Source organism: Arachis ipaensis, chromosome B7 (genome assembly GCF_059453495.1).
Source record: "Arachis ipaensis isolate K30076 ecotype BB chromosome B7, ASM5945349v1, whole genome shotgun sequence".
Taxonomy (NCBI): Eukaryota; Viridiplantae; Streptophyta; class Magnoliopsida; order Fabales; family Fabaceae; genus Arachis; species Arachis ipaensis.
The window spans coordinates 98,141,178-98,155,538 of record NC_142442.1 but is presented as its reverse complement, the minus strand read 5'-3'; the positions used below and the strand labels follow the sequence as shown (position 1 = coordinate 98,155,538).

Below are 14,361 nucleotides of genomic sequence, written 5' to 3'. Positions count from 1 at the left end.
CATGTCCTCATGCTAAATCCAAGATAAAGAGTAACGTAAGGTTAAAGTGGTAGAATCTCATGCAATGCAATCTATCCTAAATACAACTACCTAAATGAATCAGGCAATTCTAATTATTCTTCACTTGTATATAAAACTTACATGTAGTTAAATTAATTCACATTCTCAAGGAATCATATATGCATAGCCAAACCCTAGATAATGTTAAAGCACTTTTACAATTGAGATGGGTAAAAATATTTTTCAAACTTGCAAGACAATTAACAATTTAAGCAGAGATACACGGTGATGAGCTATTGAACCCTCACTGGATTTTGTGTTTACTCTCTAGTCACTCAGTGTTTATTGGGTTAATCACTCTATTCTTCTTTTTATCCTTACTTTCTATAACTTTGTTCTTCATCTAACCAATCAACAATTATAGAATACAGATATACAAAAATCATGAGGTCTTTTTCAAGGTTGTAATGGGACCAAGGTAAAGGTAAGAGTATATGTATAAGGCTAAGTGAGCTAATAAGTGAATCCTTGATTAGTCTAAGATCTCACCTAGCATACATATTTTGTAAATCAAAGTTTCTTAACCTATTTTCCTAACTTTTCTCACTTTGTGTTGCAAGCTCATGCATTAATTTTAATTTTATCCCATGTGCATTGATTCTTTTTATTTTTGCAATTGGGGAATTTTGTGTACCCCTTAATTAAATAAATATATTTTTTTTGAATGCACATGGTAATTCAATTGTTTTTGATTTCATGTAACGACCCAACTTCCAATACGTCATGATCGTACCAAAAGTAAGTCGTTACTGACCTGTTTTCCTTATTAACTATTTACTATTGAGCCTTTAGTTCGATATCGCGATCCAGTTTTAGTAAAAATACCAGAAAATTTTGTTTTTATTTATCAAATCATATATCAAGCATCACCAAATAATAATAATCATATAATTATTAGTAAATATTATACAAACAAATTCAAGTGTAACTTAGATACAAATCCTATCCCTCTGTATAAAACAAAAACTAAAGTAACAAGGGCGAGGGAATTCTATGAAAATAACCTAACTCAAAAACTTATCTCATAAATAAATTCTATAATCGCCCGCAGCTTCAAACTGAGTCTTCAAACCTGTATTACTGAAAAGGGTGGAAGATTTTGGGGTGAGAACAAACCACACGTTCTCAGTAGGGAATGGGAATGCTGTAAAAGTAATGATTAACATGCAAATAATTAACTTTGCTTAATAAACCATCTTTGTTAAATCCCTTGAAATACTTTTTAATCTTACTTTAGATAAATAATTACTTTCTTTAAATCTCTAAACCCAAAATAGATATCAATCGCAAAACTTGTCATATTAAATATCTTTCAGCCACATAATTGTTTCTCGGTCATAACGACAGATATTAATCATCTCTTTCCATTCACAAACTACTAGCACAAGTAAGAAACTCAATTCAGCACACAAACAAATCACAATAAAACAAATAACACAATTACAGAGAAGTAATACAAGCAAACACAACCAAATGCAAATGCACAACCACTATGATGCATGTCTGTCCTAAGCAGGCCATGAGCTCACGTGACGGTTTACACCCTGTAGCTCGACATTACCTAAGAACAAGTCCCAGATATGGCTTCCCTTTGTGTCCTTAGTGCATATGTGTCGGTGGTAAGAATACCACTCCTTCGTGACTACCGATAGTCGGCGCAAAGCCCGACCCCATAATATACGCACAAGGGGAAACAGTGATCCTCAGTTCGTGGGCGTCCCCGAGATCAATTCACAAACAAAACAGAGATCTTCAGTTCGTGGGTTATTCCCCGAGATCAATACACAATAACATAGTGATCTTCAGTTTGTGGGTTATACCCGAGATCAATACACAGCAAACAATGATCTTCCGTTCATGGGCTATAGCCGAGATCAACATACAAGAATTCATGGGTTATTCCCGTAATCAATGATTATCATTCCGTGGATTTTTCCCGCATATAAAATAAATAACAATCTATAGGTTTCCCCGAGATCAATGATCAATCAGTTCGTGGGTACTTCCCGATTTTAACCAATTATCAATTCGTGGGCTTTTCCCCGTTAGTTAAACAACTAACAGTTCGTGGGGTTTTTCCGCCTTTTATCACTTTTCATTATCCTTTCTAAAACGCAACAATCCACATATCAATTCGTCATTCTCTTTTTCCCTTTGAGTTCTTAACATTTTTCTTTAAACCTTTCTTAACTTTCTCAGGCATTTATCCATAAAAATCTTAACCATCAAGCCAGTCATAATCTCTACTTTAGCAATCTTGACTCAAGCCAACTCTAAAACTATTTTTCAGTTTGGTTCTCTATCGAAAGACTCAAGAAAAATCATTTATTTTAAATTCATTAAACACTTTACAAAACATAACCTCTCTTTGGAAATAATCGAATAGAACTCTTTCTCAAGTTCACTAACTTCACAAAGATTCAAAAATCATCTCTCTTACTATTCAAATTCAAATATTATTATTTCACCAAATTTCTAAAAAGGTAATTCTTTATTTCAATCCCAAAACATAACTCTTTCTATATTGAATCAAATTCAAAACATAATTTCTTTCTTAAATAATTCAAGTTCGAAACATAATTCCTTTCCTTGGTAAATTGAACTCAAAATATTTTAATTCTTTTCTAAATTAAATAAAGCTCAAGTAATATAATTTTCCAAATTCAAAGCTTCTAAAATAACTTTTCAAATGAAACCTCAGGTGTTTATAAAATTTCGGCAGCACCTCCCCTAAAACTCGGACTTAACCACCCTTACGGGTTCCCTCTTTCTCCACAAATCACCAGCCCTTTTCTCAACAATTTTCAAACAGGCAATTCTCAATCAACCAGAAATTCACAATTCATAATAATTAGCAAGTCAATCATACTCCACAATTCCAACTAATCCATCAATCCAACTCCAATCTCATCAATTCACAACTAAATTCATAAGTCATAAAATCCTTTCAAGTTAAACTCAATCAATTCTCCATCCGTTCATTAGCAATTATCATAACAGATTCTTAATAATTATCTCATCATAATTCAGTTTAAGAACTAACATCCTTTCATCAATTAAAATCAGAATTTCACCCAGTCATCATTTATTTTAAAAGTTAACCAGTCTAACTTTAAAAACTCATAACTAATTTTCCAAAACCATTCTTCAATCAGTCACTAACCAAATCCACTACCGTTACAATATATCAAATAACCAGCACATCATTCAATTCAATAGAAATCCGTCAAAGATCAGAATTTCAGTCAATTTGCAACCATCAAGCAAACCAGCCTATGGCAACCAGCTCAACATAATCAAATAACAGGATTCTCAGTAATTCCAAACAATCAGAAAATCAGAAATAGTTACAGCCTTAAATCAAAATCAGTATCACCGATTAATCATTCACCGCAATAAAACCAATCACAATTCAAACTCAATTCATCAATCTTTAACATGTTAGTTTTTCTTTATAATTAACTCAACATATTTTAATTTTGTAAATAGCACCAGTTTAATCACCGTTCACAACCACATTTAATTCAAATCATAACTCAGAAAAATCACCACTTACAGCCACATTTCAACCAATTCCAACCCATCACAAGTTCTTTTTATAGCCATTCCAATATATTAAAATTCCAATCCAATATCAAATAATTCAAAATAACTTATTCAAGATCAGAATCTCAGCCAACTCATCATAAAAATCAGTAATTCAAAATACAATTCACAACCAGATTTCAACCAATTCAGCAATATCACATAAGATCAGAATTTCCAACAAATCCATCAAAATTAGAAAACCAATATCAGTCACAGCATTAACCAAAATTAATCTTGTCAAGTTAATTACTCACGATAACAAAACCTAGTAACATTCACAGCCATAAACTAAACTCAATAAACCAATTTAGAATATTATCTCAATACCAAACTTTATCCAAATTTTACAACTTCAAACCAAGCTTATTCCTATCAATTAATCATATTTATGAATTATTTGCAATTACACACTAAACCTCTTTGGCATTCATAAGTTAAAAGCTGTTAATTTCAAATAAAATCCCTTACCTCGATTAGTTGAATTCACATAGATTAAACGTGGAAACTCCCTTCTCTTTTAATTTTTATGGCAGCAGCATTGTCAATCTCTTATGGCAGTGACGATGGTTGCAGCGAGACAAGGATTCGAATTGGGTAAGAATCAAAAGCAAACATAGCTCTGGAAGATTCAAAACAATTCAAAGACCAGAATTGTATTAAAACAAGAACATGGCAATTAAAAGTGACAAAATAAAACGTGCCAAATAGGTCAGAACCAAGGAGAAGAGCAAACCAGAATCAATGTAATAGGATTCGGAACCAACAGCAGCAACGGTGACATCAGTTCTCTCGGAGCAAGAACTACAACGATCTCAGCATCAATTATGCCTTTTTCGAACAGTAAACCAGCAACGACTAAAACAGTAATCCATAATTCTATAAATAAGCCAGGAAGGAACAGAGGAACAAGATAAAAACAGAGCAAGATTTAAAGCGTTTCAATTTCAAGAATAGGAGAATTGAAATCAGAACAAGGCTGGCGCTGTCTTTGACACTGGTGGCGGTGCACAACTCACCGGCGACTGAGGCAGCAACGTAGACAAGGCTTCCCCTCAACGGTGAGAAGCGGCGATGGCACGTGGTGGTGGTAACCCCGGCAATGACAAGGCCTGGCGGTGGCTGAACAACAATGAACGGCGGCGCAACACCTTCCTCTCTCACCTGCGAACTCTTTCTCTCCCACTTGTGAGCTCAACGGCAACGGCGATGGAAGCTTCTGCTCGGCGGGTTCGACGGCGACACGGGCTTCAGGTAACGGCGACGCCGACCTCTCCTCGCGCGGCCCTCTCCCTGGGTTTTGGTCTTCCTCCGTGACGGCGTGCAGCAGAACACGATAATCGGTTCGGCGGCAGCAGGCAGCGAGGCCATGGTGGCTGGGTAGTGACGTGACGACGGCTGGGCGGCAAGTTCGGTGGCGGCAGGGCACGAATGAATGACGGCAACGCGGGCTCGGCTCCATGGACGGGACGGCACTGTGCAGCAGCTCGACGGCGACGGTGGTACCAGGCCGGCGACGCTCTTCTTCCCTTCTGCCGGCGCTATCTCTTCCTCCGGTATCCTCTCTCTGTGTGTGTGTGTGTGTGTGATTTTTACGTTTAGGAAAGGAAGGGGAGAAATGGGGGTGCGGCTGAGTGTGGTGAAGGAGTTAGGGTTAGGGTTTCTGGGATTTGGGAATTAGGGTTTCTGATTCAATTTGGGAATTTGGGATTAGAAATTAGGATTTTATAAAATAATAAGGATAGGTATGAATAGATATTTTGATAAAATTGAAAGGTAGAGTTATTTTAAAATCAAATGTACTCTATTGAAAATATTTAGAAACATTATTTATCAACATATTGCTAAGTTGAATTAATTATTTCTAGTTTAAATTATAAAATAAGCATATTAATCATATAATTATAAAATATAGTTTAAACTCAATATTAATTATTCAAATTGAATGATATAACTTTTTATTATATTTCTATTATCAAAACTCTAATTTCAATTTGTGTAGAATAACTAATTATAACAAAAATTGTACTTAAACATTAATTAACTTAAACTTAAACTATTTATAAAAATCAAACTAATTATTTCGAGTAAATTAATCTCTAAGAGTATAAATTAATAAAATAGAACATAATTCATTCATAATAAAAATTACTTAAATTGAACGGTAAAATTCTTTCTTATTTTTCAATTACTAACATTATAATTTCAATTATATCAAATATTCAATAAAAATTATATAAGAATTCTAATTAATTTAAACTTCAATTATCATGAAACTATATTTAATTACCTTTAGTAAAATAATTTTCTTAAAATAAATCACAAATAACTAATTATTTTATTTTCAAAAACTAGGGTTGTTACATTCTACCCACCTTAGAAAAATTTTTGCCCTCGAAAATTAGAAAATAAATTTAAACTCAAATCAAAGAAAATGGAATCTATGAACAAAAATATAAGCATGGTCAAGAATGAAGATTCGGAAATAGTCAGATAAGTAATTAGATTTACAAGCAAGGAAAAGTATACAAGAACAATAAGTTAAGCCTGAAAGATAAGCAAGTTATATGCTGACGAGGAAATCCAAAACAAGGAATTCAAATGAAAACAATGAAGAGATAACACAAGTTCACGTGGCACGAATACAGATTATACGTTGAATCGAAACTAACTTCCTAACTTCTAACGCTCCCAAACCCCGTGAATCGCATTACCTATTCTTCTATTTCGTCTATGATAACCCATTAGTGTTCCTATATACATAAATTATTAGTATTAAGTTGGCCAGACCTAATACCATGAGGAATGCAATGGTAAACTAACAGCGTTGATCATCAGACAGTCATGCATATAAAACTCAAACTCTTGTTATCAGAATAAGTCACAAAGCATGACAGATACTCAGAGTATGCAATGAAGCATAGTCAGTCCATTCCCAAGGCTCTAACAGGAACGAACTGCTCTGATACCATATTGTAACGACCCAACTTCCAATACGTCATGATCGTACCAAAAGTATGGCGTTACTGACCTGTTTTCCTTATTAACTATTTACTATTGAGCCTTTAGTTCGATATCGCGATCCAGTTTTAGTAAAAATACCAAAAAATTTTGTTTTTATTTATCAAATCATATATCAAGCATCACCAAATAATAATAATCATATAATTATTAGTAAATATTATACAAACAAATTCAAGTGTAACTTAGATACAAATCATATCCCTCTGTATAAAACAAAAACTAAAGTAACAAGGGCAAGGGAATTCTATGAAAATAACCTAACTCAAAAACTTATCTCATAAATAAATTCTATAATCGCCCGCAGCTTCAAACTGAGTCTTCGAACCTGTATCACTGAAAAGGGTAGAAGATTTTGGGGTTAGAACAAACCACACGTTCTCAGTAGGGAATGGGAATGCCGTAAAAGTAATGATTAACATGCAAATAATTAACTTTGCTTAATAAACCATCTTTGTTAAATCCCTTGAAATACTTTTTAATCTTACTTTAGATAAATAATTACTTTCTTTAAATCTCTAAACCCAAAATAGATATCAATCGCAAAACTTGTCATATTAAATATCTTTCAGCCACATAATTGATTCTTGGTCATAACGACATATATTAATCATCTCTTTCCATTCACAAACTACTAGCACAAGTAAGAAACTCAATTCAACACACAAACAAATCACAATAAAACAAATAACACAATCACAGAGAAGTAATACAAGCAAACACAACCAAATGCAAATGCACAACCACTATGATGCATGTCTATCCTAAGCAGGCCATGAGCTCACGTGTCGGTTTACACCCTGCAGCCCGACATTACCTAAGAACAAGTCCCAGATATGGCTTCCCTTTGTGTCCTTAGTGCATATGTGTCGGTGGTAAGAATACCACTCCTTCGTGACTACCGATAGTCGGCGCAAAGCCCGACCCCATAATATACGCACAAGGGGAAACAGTGATCATCAGTTCGTGGGCGTCCCCGAGATCAATTCACAAACAAAACAGAGATCTTCAGTTCGTGGGTTATTCCCCGAGATCAATACACAATAACATAGTGATCTTCAGTTCGTGGGTTATACCCGAGATCAATACACAGCAAACAATGATCTTCAGTTCATGGGCTATACCCGAGATCAACATACAACAATTCATGGGTTATTCCCGTAATCAATGATTATCAGTCCGTGGGTTTTTCCCGCATATAAAATAAATAACAATCTATAGGTTTCCCCGAGATCAATGATCATTCAGTTCGTAGGTACTTCCCGATTTTAACCAATTATCAATTCGTGGGCTTTTCCCGCGTAGTTAAACAACTAACAGTTCGTGGGGTTTTTCCGCCTTTTATCACTTTTCATTATCCTTTCTAAAACGCAACAATCCACATATCAATTCGTCATTCTCTTTTTCCCTTTGAGTTCTTAACATTTTTCTTTAAACCTTTCTTAACTTTCTCAGGCATTTATCCATAAAAATCTTAACCATCAAGCCAGTCATAATCTCTACTTTAGCAATCTTGACTCAAGCCAACTCTAAAACTATTTTTCAGTTTGGTTCTCTATCGAAAGACTCAAGAAAAATCATTTATTTTAAATTCATTAAACACTTTTCAAAACATAACCTCTCTTTGGAAATAATCGAATAGAACTCTTTCTCAAGTTCACTAACTTCACAAAGATTCAAAAATCATCTCTCTTACTATTCAAATTCAAATATTATTATTTCACCAAATTTCTAAAAAGGTAATTCTTTATTTCAAGCCCAAAACATAACTCTTTCTATATTGAATCAAATTCAAAACATAATTTCTTTCTTAAATAATTCAAGTTCGAAACATAATTCCTTTCCTTGGTAAATTGAACTCAAAATATTTTAATTCTTTTCTAAACTAAATAAAGCTCAAGTAATATAATTTTCCAAATTCAAAGCTTCTAAAATAACTTTTCAAATGAAACCTCAGGTTTTTATATAATTTCAACAGCACCTCCCCTAAAACTCGGACTTAACCACCCTTACGGGTTCCCTCTTTCTCCACAAATCACCAGCCCTTTTCTTAACAATTTTCAAACGGGCAATTCTCAATCAACCAGAAATTCACAATTCATAATAATTAGCAAGTCAATCATACTCCACAATTCCAACTAATCCATCAATCCAACTCCAATCTCATCAATTCACAACTAAATTCATAAGTCATAAAATCCTTTCAAGTTAAACTCAATCAATTCTCCATCTGTTCATTAGCAATTATCATAACAGATTCTCAATAATTATCTCATCATAATTCAGTTTAGGAACTAACATCCTTTCATCAATTAAAATCAGAATTTCACCCAGTCATCATTTATTTTAAAAGTTAACTAGTCTAACTTTAAAAACTCATAACTAATTTTCCAAAACCATTCTTCAATCAGTCACCAACCAAATCCACTACCGTTACAATATATCAAATAACATCATTCAATTCAATATAAATCCGTCAAAGATCATAATTTCAGTCAATTTGCAACCATCAAGCAAACCAGCCTATGGCAAGCAGCTCAACATAATCAAATAACAGGATTCTCAGTAATTCCAAACAATCAGAAAATCGGAAATAGTTACAGCCTCAAATCAAAATCAGTATCACCAGTTAATCATTCACCACAAAAAAACCAATCACAATTCAAACTCAATTCATCAATCATCAACATGTTAGTTTTTCTTTATAATTAACTCAACATATTTTAATTTAGTAAATAGCACCAGTTTAATCACCGTTCACAACCACATTTAATTCAAATCATAACTCAGAAAAATCACCACTTACAGCCACATTTCAACCAATTCCAACCCAACACAAGTTCATTTTACAGCCATTCAAGATCAAATAATTCAAAATAACTTATTCAAGATCAGAATCTCAGCCAACTCATCATAAAAATCAGTAATTCAAAATACAGTTCACAACCAGATTTCAACCAATTCAGCAATATCACATAAGACTAGAATTTCCAACAAATCCATCAAAATTAGAAAACCAATATCAGTCACAGCATTAACCAAAATTAATCTTGTCAAGTTAATTACTCACGATAACAAAACCTAGTAACATTCACAGCCATAAACTAAACTCAATAAACCAATTTAGAATATTATCTCAATACCAAACTTAATCCAAATTTTACAACTTCAAACCAAGCTTATTCCTATCAATTAATCATATTTATGAATTATTTGTAATTACTCACTAAACCTCTTTGGCATTCATAAGTTAAAAGCTGTTAATTTCAAATAAAATCCCCTACCTCGATTAGTTGAATTCACATAGATTAAACGTGGAAACTCCCTTCTCTATTAATTTGTATGGCAGCAGCATTGTCAATCTCTTATGGCAGTGACGATGGTTGCAGCGAGACAAGGATTCGAATTGGGTAAGAATCAAAAGCAAACATAGCTCTGGAAGATTCAAAACAATTCAAAGACCAGAATTGAATTAAAACAAGAACATGGCAATTAAAAGTGACAAAATAAAACGTGCCAAATAGGTCAGAACCAAGGAGAAGAGCAAACCAGAATCAATGTAATAGGATTCGGAACCAACAGCAGCAACGGTGACATCAGTTCTCTCAGAGCAAGAACAACAACGATCTCAGCATCAATTATGCCTTTTTCGAACAGTAAACCAGCAACGACTAAAACAGTAATCCATAATTCTATAATTAAGCCAGGAAGGAACAGAGGAACAAGATAAAAACAGAGCAAGATTTAAAGCGTTACAATTTCAAAAATAGGAGAATTGAAATCAGAACAAGGCTGGCGCTGTCTTCGAAACTGGTGGCGGTGCACAACTCACCGATGACTGAGGCAGCAACGTAGACAAGGCTTCCCCTCGGCAGTGAGAAGCGGCGGTGGCACGCGGCGGTGGTAACCCCGGCGACGACAAGGCCTGGCGGTGGCTGAACAACAACGAACGGTGGCGCAATACCTTCCTCTCTCACCTGCGAACTCTTTCTCTCCCACTTGTGAGCTCAACGGCAACGGCCATGGAAGCTTCTGCTCGGCGGGCTCGACGGCGACACGGGCTTTAGGTAATGGCGACGCCGACCTCTCCTCGTGTGGCCCTCTCCCTGGGTTTTGGTCTTCCTCCGTGACGGCGTGCAGCAGAACGCGATAATCGGTTTGGCGGCGGAATAGGTTCGGCGGCAGTAGGCAGCGATGCCATGGTGGCTGGGTAGTGAAATGACGACGGCTAGGCGGCGAGTTCGGTGGCGGCAGGGCGCGAATGAACGACGGCAATGCGGGCTCGGCTCCATGGACGGGACGGCACTGCGCAGCAGCTCGACGGCGATGGTGGTACCAGGCCGGCGACGCTCTTCTTCCCTTCTGCCGGCGCTATCTCTTCCTCCGGTCTCCTCTCTGTGTGTGCGTGTGTGATTTTTACGTTTAGGAAAAGAAGGGGAGAAATGGGGGTGCGGCTGAGTGTGGTGAGGGAGTTAGGGTTAGGGTTTTTGGGATTTGGGAATTAGGGTTTCTGATTCAATTTGGGAATTTGGGATTGGAAATTAGGATTTTATAAAATAAAAAGGATAGGTATGAATAGATATTTTGATAAAATTGAAGGGTAGAGTTATTTTAAAATCAAATGTACTCTATTAAAAATATTTAGAAACATTATTTATCAACATATTGCTAATTTGAATTAATTATTTCTAGTTTAAATTATAAAATAAGCATATTAATCATATAATTATAAAATATAGTTTAAACTCAATAATAATTATTCAAATTGAATGATATAACTTTTTATTATATTTCTATTATCAAAACTCTAATTTCAATTTGTGTAGAATAACTAATTATAACAAAAATTGTACTTAAACATTAATTAACTTAAACTTAAACTATTTATAAAAATCAAACTAATTATTTCTAGTAAATTAATCTCTAAGAGTATAAGTTAATAAAATAGAACATAATTCATTCATAATAAAAATTACTTAAATTGAACGGTACAATTCTTTCTTATTTTTCAATTACTAACATTATAATTTCAATTATATCAAATATTCAATAAAAATTATATAAGAATTCTAATTAATTTAAACTTCAATTATCATGAAAATATATTTAATTACCTTTAGTAAAATAATTTTCTTAAAATAAATCACAAATAACTAATTATTTTATTTTCAAAAACTAGGGTTGTTACATTTCACATGAGCATGCTTCCTAAAATTTTATTTGAAACATCTTATTCTTTTTAACTTCCTACTTGTTTCTATCATCCATGTTCCCATAAAGTTCCCCACACTTAAACAATACACAATTTCTATCTTAAGCTAACTAAGTATTCAACTTGGGATTTTTATTTTATTTTTCTGCTTAAGGCTAGTAATGTGGTTTATAGAACAAGAGGGGATTAAAAAGCTCAAGGGGGGCTAACAAGGGGGCTAACAAGGGTGATGTAAGAGGTAGGCTAATTTGGGATAAGTGAGGAAAAATTCATATGATGGCCTCAATCATCTCTTAGTATGTATCTATACTCTATAAATGGACATATAGATTAAAACAAAGCAAAGAACATCAGAATAAAGAGAATGGTGAAACACACAGGAATAAAAATTATGGTTTGAATGTAACCATATAATTAAGCTCAAAACTCACAGGCTGTGTGTTCTCTAGCTCAAAAATCATATATCAGTTATACATGTCATGCAAGTAAAAATTAAGAGTTCCCATTATTCTCAATGTAAAAATTTTTTTTGTTTTTTTTTGGGTGGCTTTAAAGATTTAGTGTTCCTCCTTGATGAAATGTTGTTAACTAACTAACATGTTATGTTCTATATACAAGGTGTGTGGATTGTTTTTGATTATGTTAAAGTCTCTATTTTACTTCCTTTTTATTTTCAATTCAAACCAAACTATCATATGCTAAAAGGGTAAACTATACTAATTAATCCACATATTCTATAACTAATAAGTTAGAATTGCAATTAAACTAAATGGCTAAAATATAAACTAAAGAGCAAAATACGGAAATAAAGTAAAAATACAGCAAAAGAACAGTGTATAAGTACTGAAAAGTAAAAATAAAGATAAAAATATAGAAAAATAAACAAAATAAGATAGAAAGAGTCCGTAGTGGTTCACCAAAAAGAAATACGCCAGGGATGGCGACCTCCCCACACTTAAAATAAAGCATCGTCCTCGATGCTCACTCAAGCTGGGTGTTAAGGAGTGTCATCACTTGAAGGATGGGCTAGGGAGAAGAAGGGTTACAGAGAAGGAAGGGAGAAGAAGGGGAATGGGGAGCGCGACGGGTAGGGTTTCGCGTCACTGGGGGTTAGTGAATTTGAATCCACGCGAACGCGTGGGCCACGCGGTCGCGTGGCTAGGGTGGACGGGGGGTTGACGCAATCGCATGGAATGGGTAAAAGGATGCATGACGCGGTCACGTGAGGCATGCGACCGCGTCGCTGGAAATTGTGCTAAACGCACAATTCCAGCGTCGTTTCAGCGCAACTCTCTGTCTCCTTTGGGGTGTTGTGCAATCCACGCGACGTGAACGCGTCACTCACGCTTTCGCGTGGGATGGGTATTTTGCAAGTGATGTGTTCGCATCATAAACGCAAACGCGTGGGCCGTTTTGTGCTAAACTCACAACAGCCGCACGATTCCAGCCCAGATTTCTGGGCTTTGGATTTTTACGCCGATTTCCAGATCACGCATTCGCATGATTAATGTGGACACGTGGGAGGAGTTTTTCGCAACTAACGCAAACGCTTTAGCGATGTGATCGCGTCGCACGCCTTCCTTTTTTTTTTAGATGCAGGTATGCAATGATGCAGTATGCAATGCTAATGCAAATGCTATGAATAACATCCAGGTTCAATAAAAATAACATAACATAAAATCAAATAGTACGAAATAAAAATTGAAAAAGAAACGACTATACCATGGTGGGTTGTCTCCCACCTAGCACTTTTAGTTAAAGTCCTTAAGTTGGACATTGGATGAGCTTTCTGTTATGGTGGCTTATGCTTAAATTCATGCAGAAATCTCCATCAATGTTTGGAATGCCAACAGCCTCCGGGGTCCCAAACTAGGCATGTAAAGCTTCTGAGCAGCTTCAAACAGATTGTCAGGCTTCTGGGGTGACGAATATCAGAATATTTTCCAGGATCCCAAACTTTGCTTTTAAATCTACCTTCGTCTTGAATTATATTTTTCCATCCAGGCGGTTTAGAAATTAGATTCTCACCAAGATGACCAAACGTCTTCCGAGATCCATTCGATTGAACATGATACCAATCCGTGCGCTTTGAATTGAAGCATGGAATCTTGTTGAATCTTGCACACCAGCTCTGAGTACGAGCCATTTCCCTCTTACTCTTAAAGCCGCAGAGAGCTCTAAGCTGGCCATCTGTTTCAAGCAAACCATATTCAAGTGGAAAAGTAAAGATAAAGGTTAAGGATTGTACCCACTTGAAGCTTGTATTAGGTGGTAATGGCCTTGGGATAGGTGTTTCCAGTGGTTCTGTAAGTTCTACTCCCTTGTAATCTTCTACGAATTCCTCTATTTCCTTGCAAACTTCTTCAAATGCAACTGTGTCCTGATCAAAGTCTTCTATGTCTTCCTCATCACTTAAGTCATAAGCTGGAGGTTGAGAGAAATCTACCTCCGCATCATCTTCGTATTCACTTGGATAAGGTTCT

The 14,361-nt window shown here is 35.2% G+C and overlaps 1 protein-coding gene across 1 annotated transcript in view; it reads left to right on the top strand.

Annotated features, from left to right (window-relative positions):
- The first annotated feature begins 10,940 nt into the window (after positions 1-10,940).
- Positions 10,941-14,361, top strand: part of LOC148553471 (zinc finger BED domain-containing protein RICESLEEPER 2-like) — a 40,115-nt gene continuing 36,694 nt past the window's right edge. The window contains exon 1 of the mRNA XM_088494825.1: positions 10,941-11,063. Within this exon, the coding sequence (XP_088350951.1) occupies positions 10,941-11,063 (123 nt within the window). The remainder of the gene's footprint in view (positions 11,064-14,361) is intronic.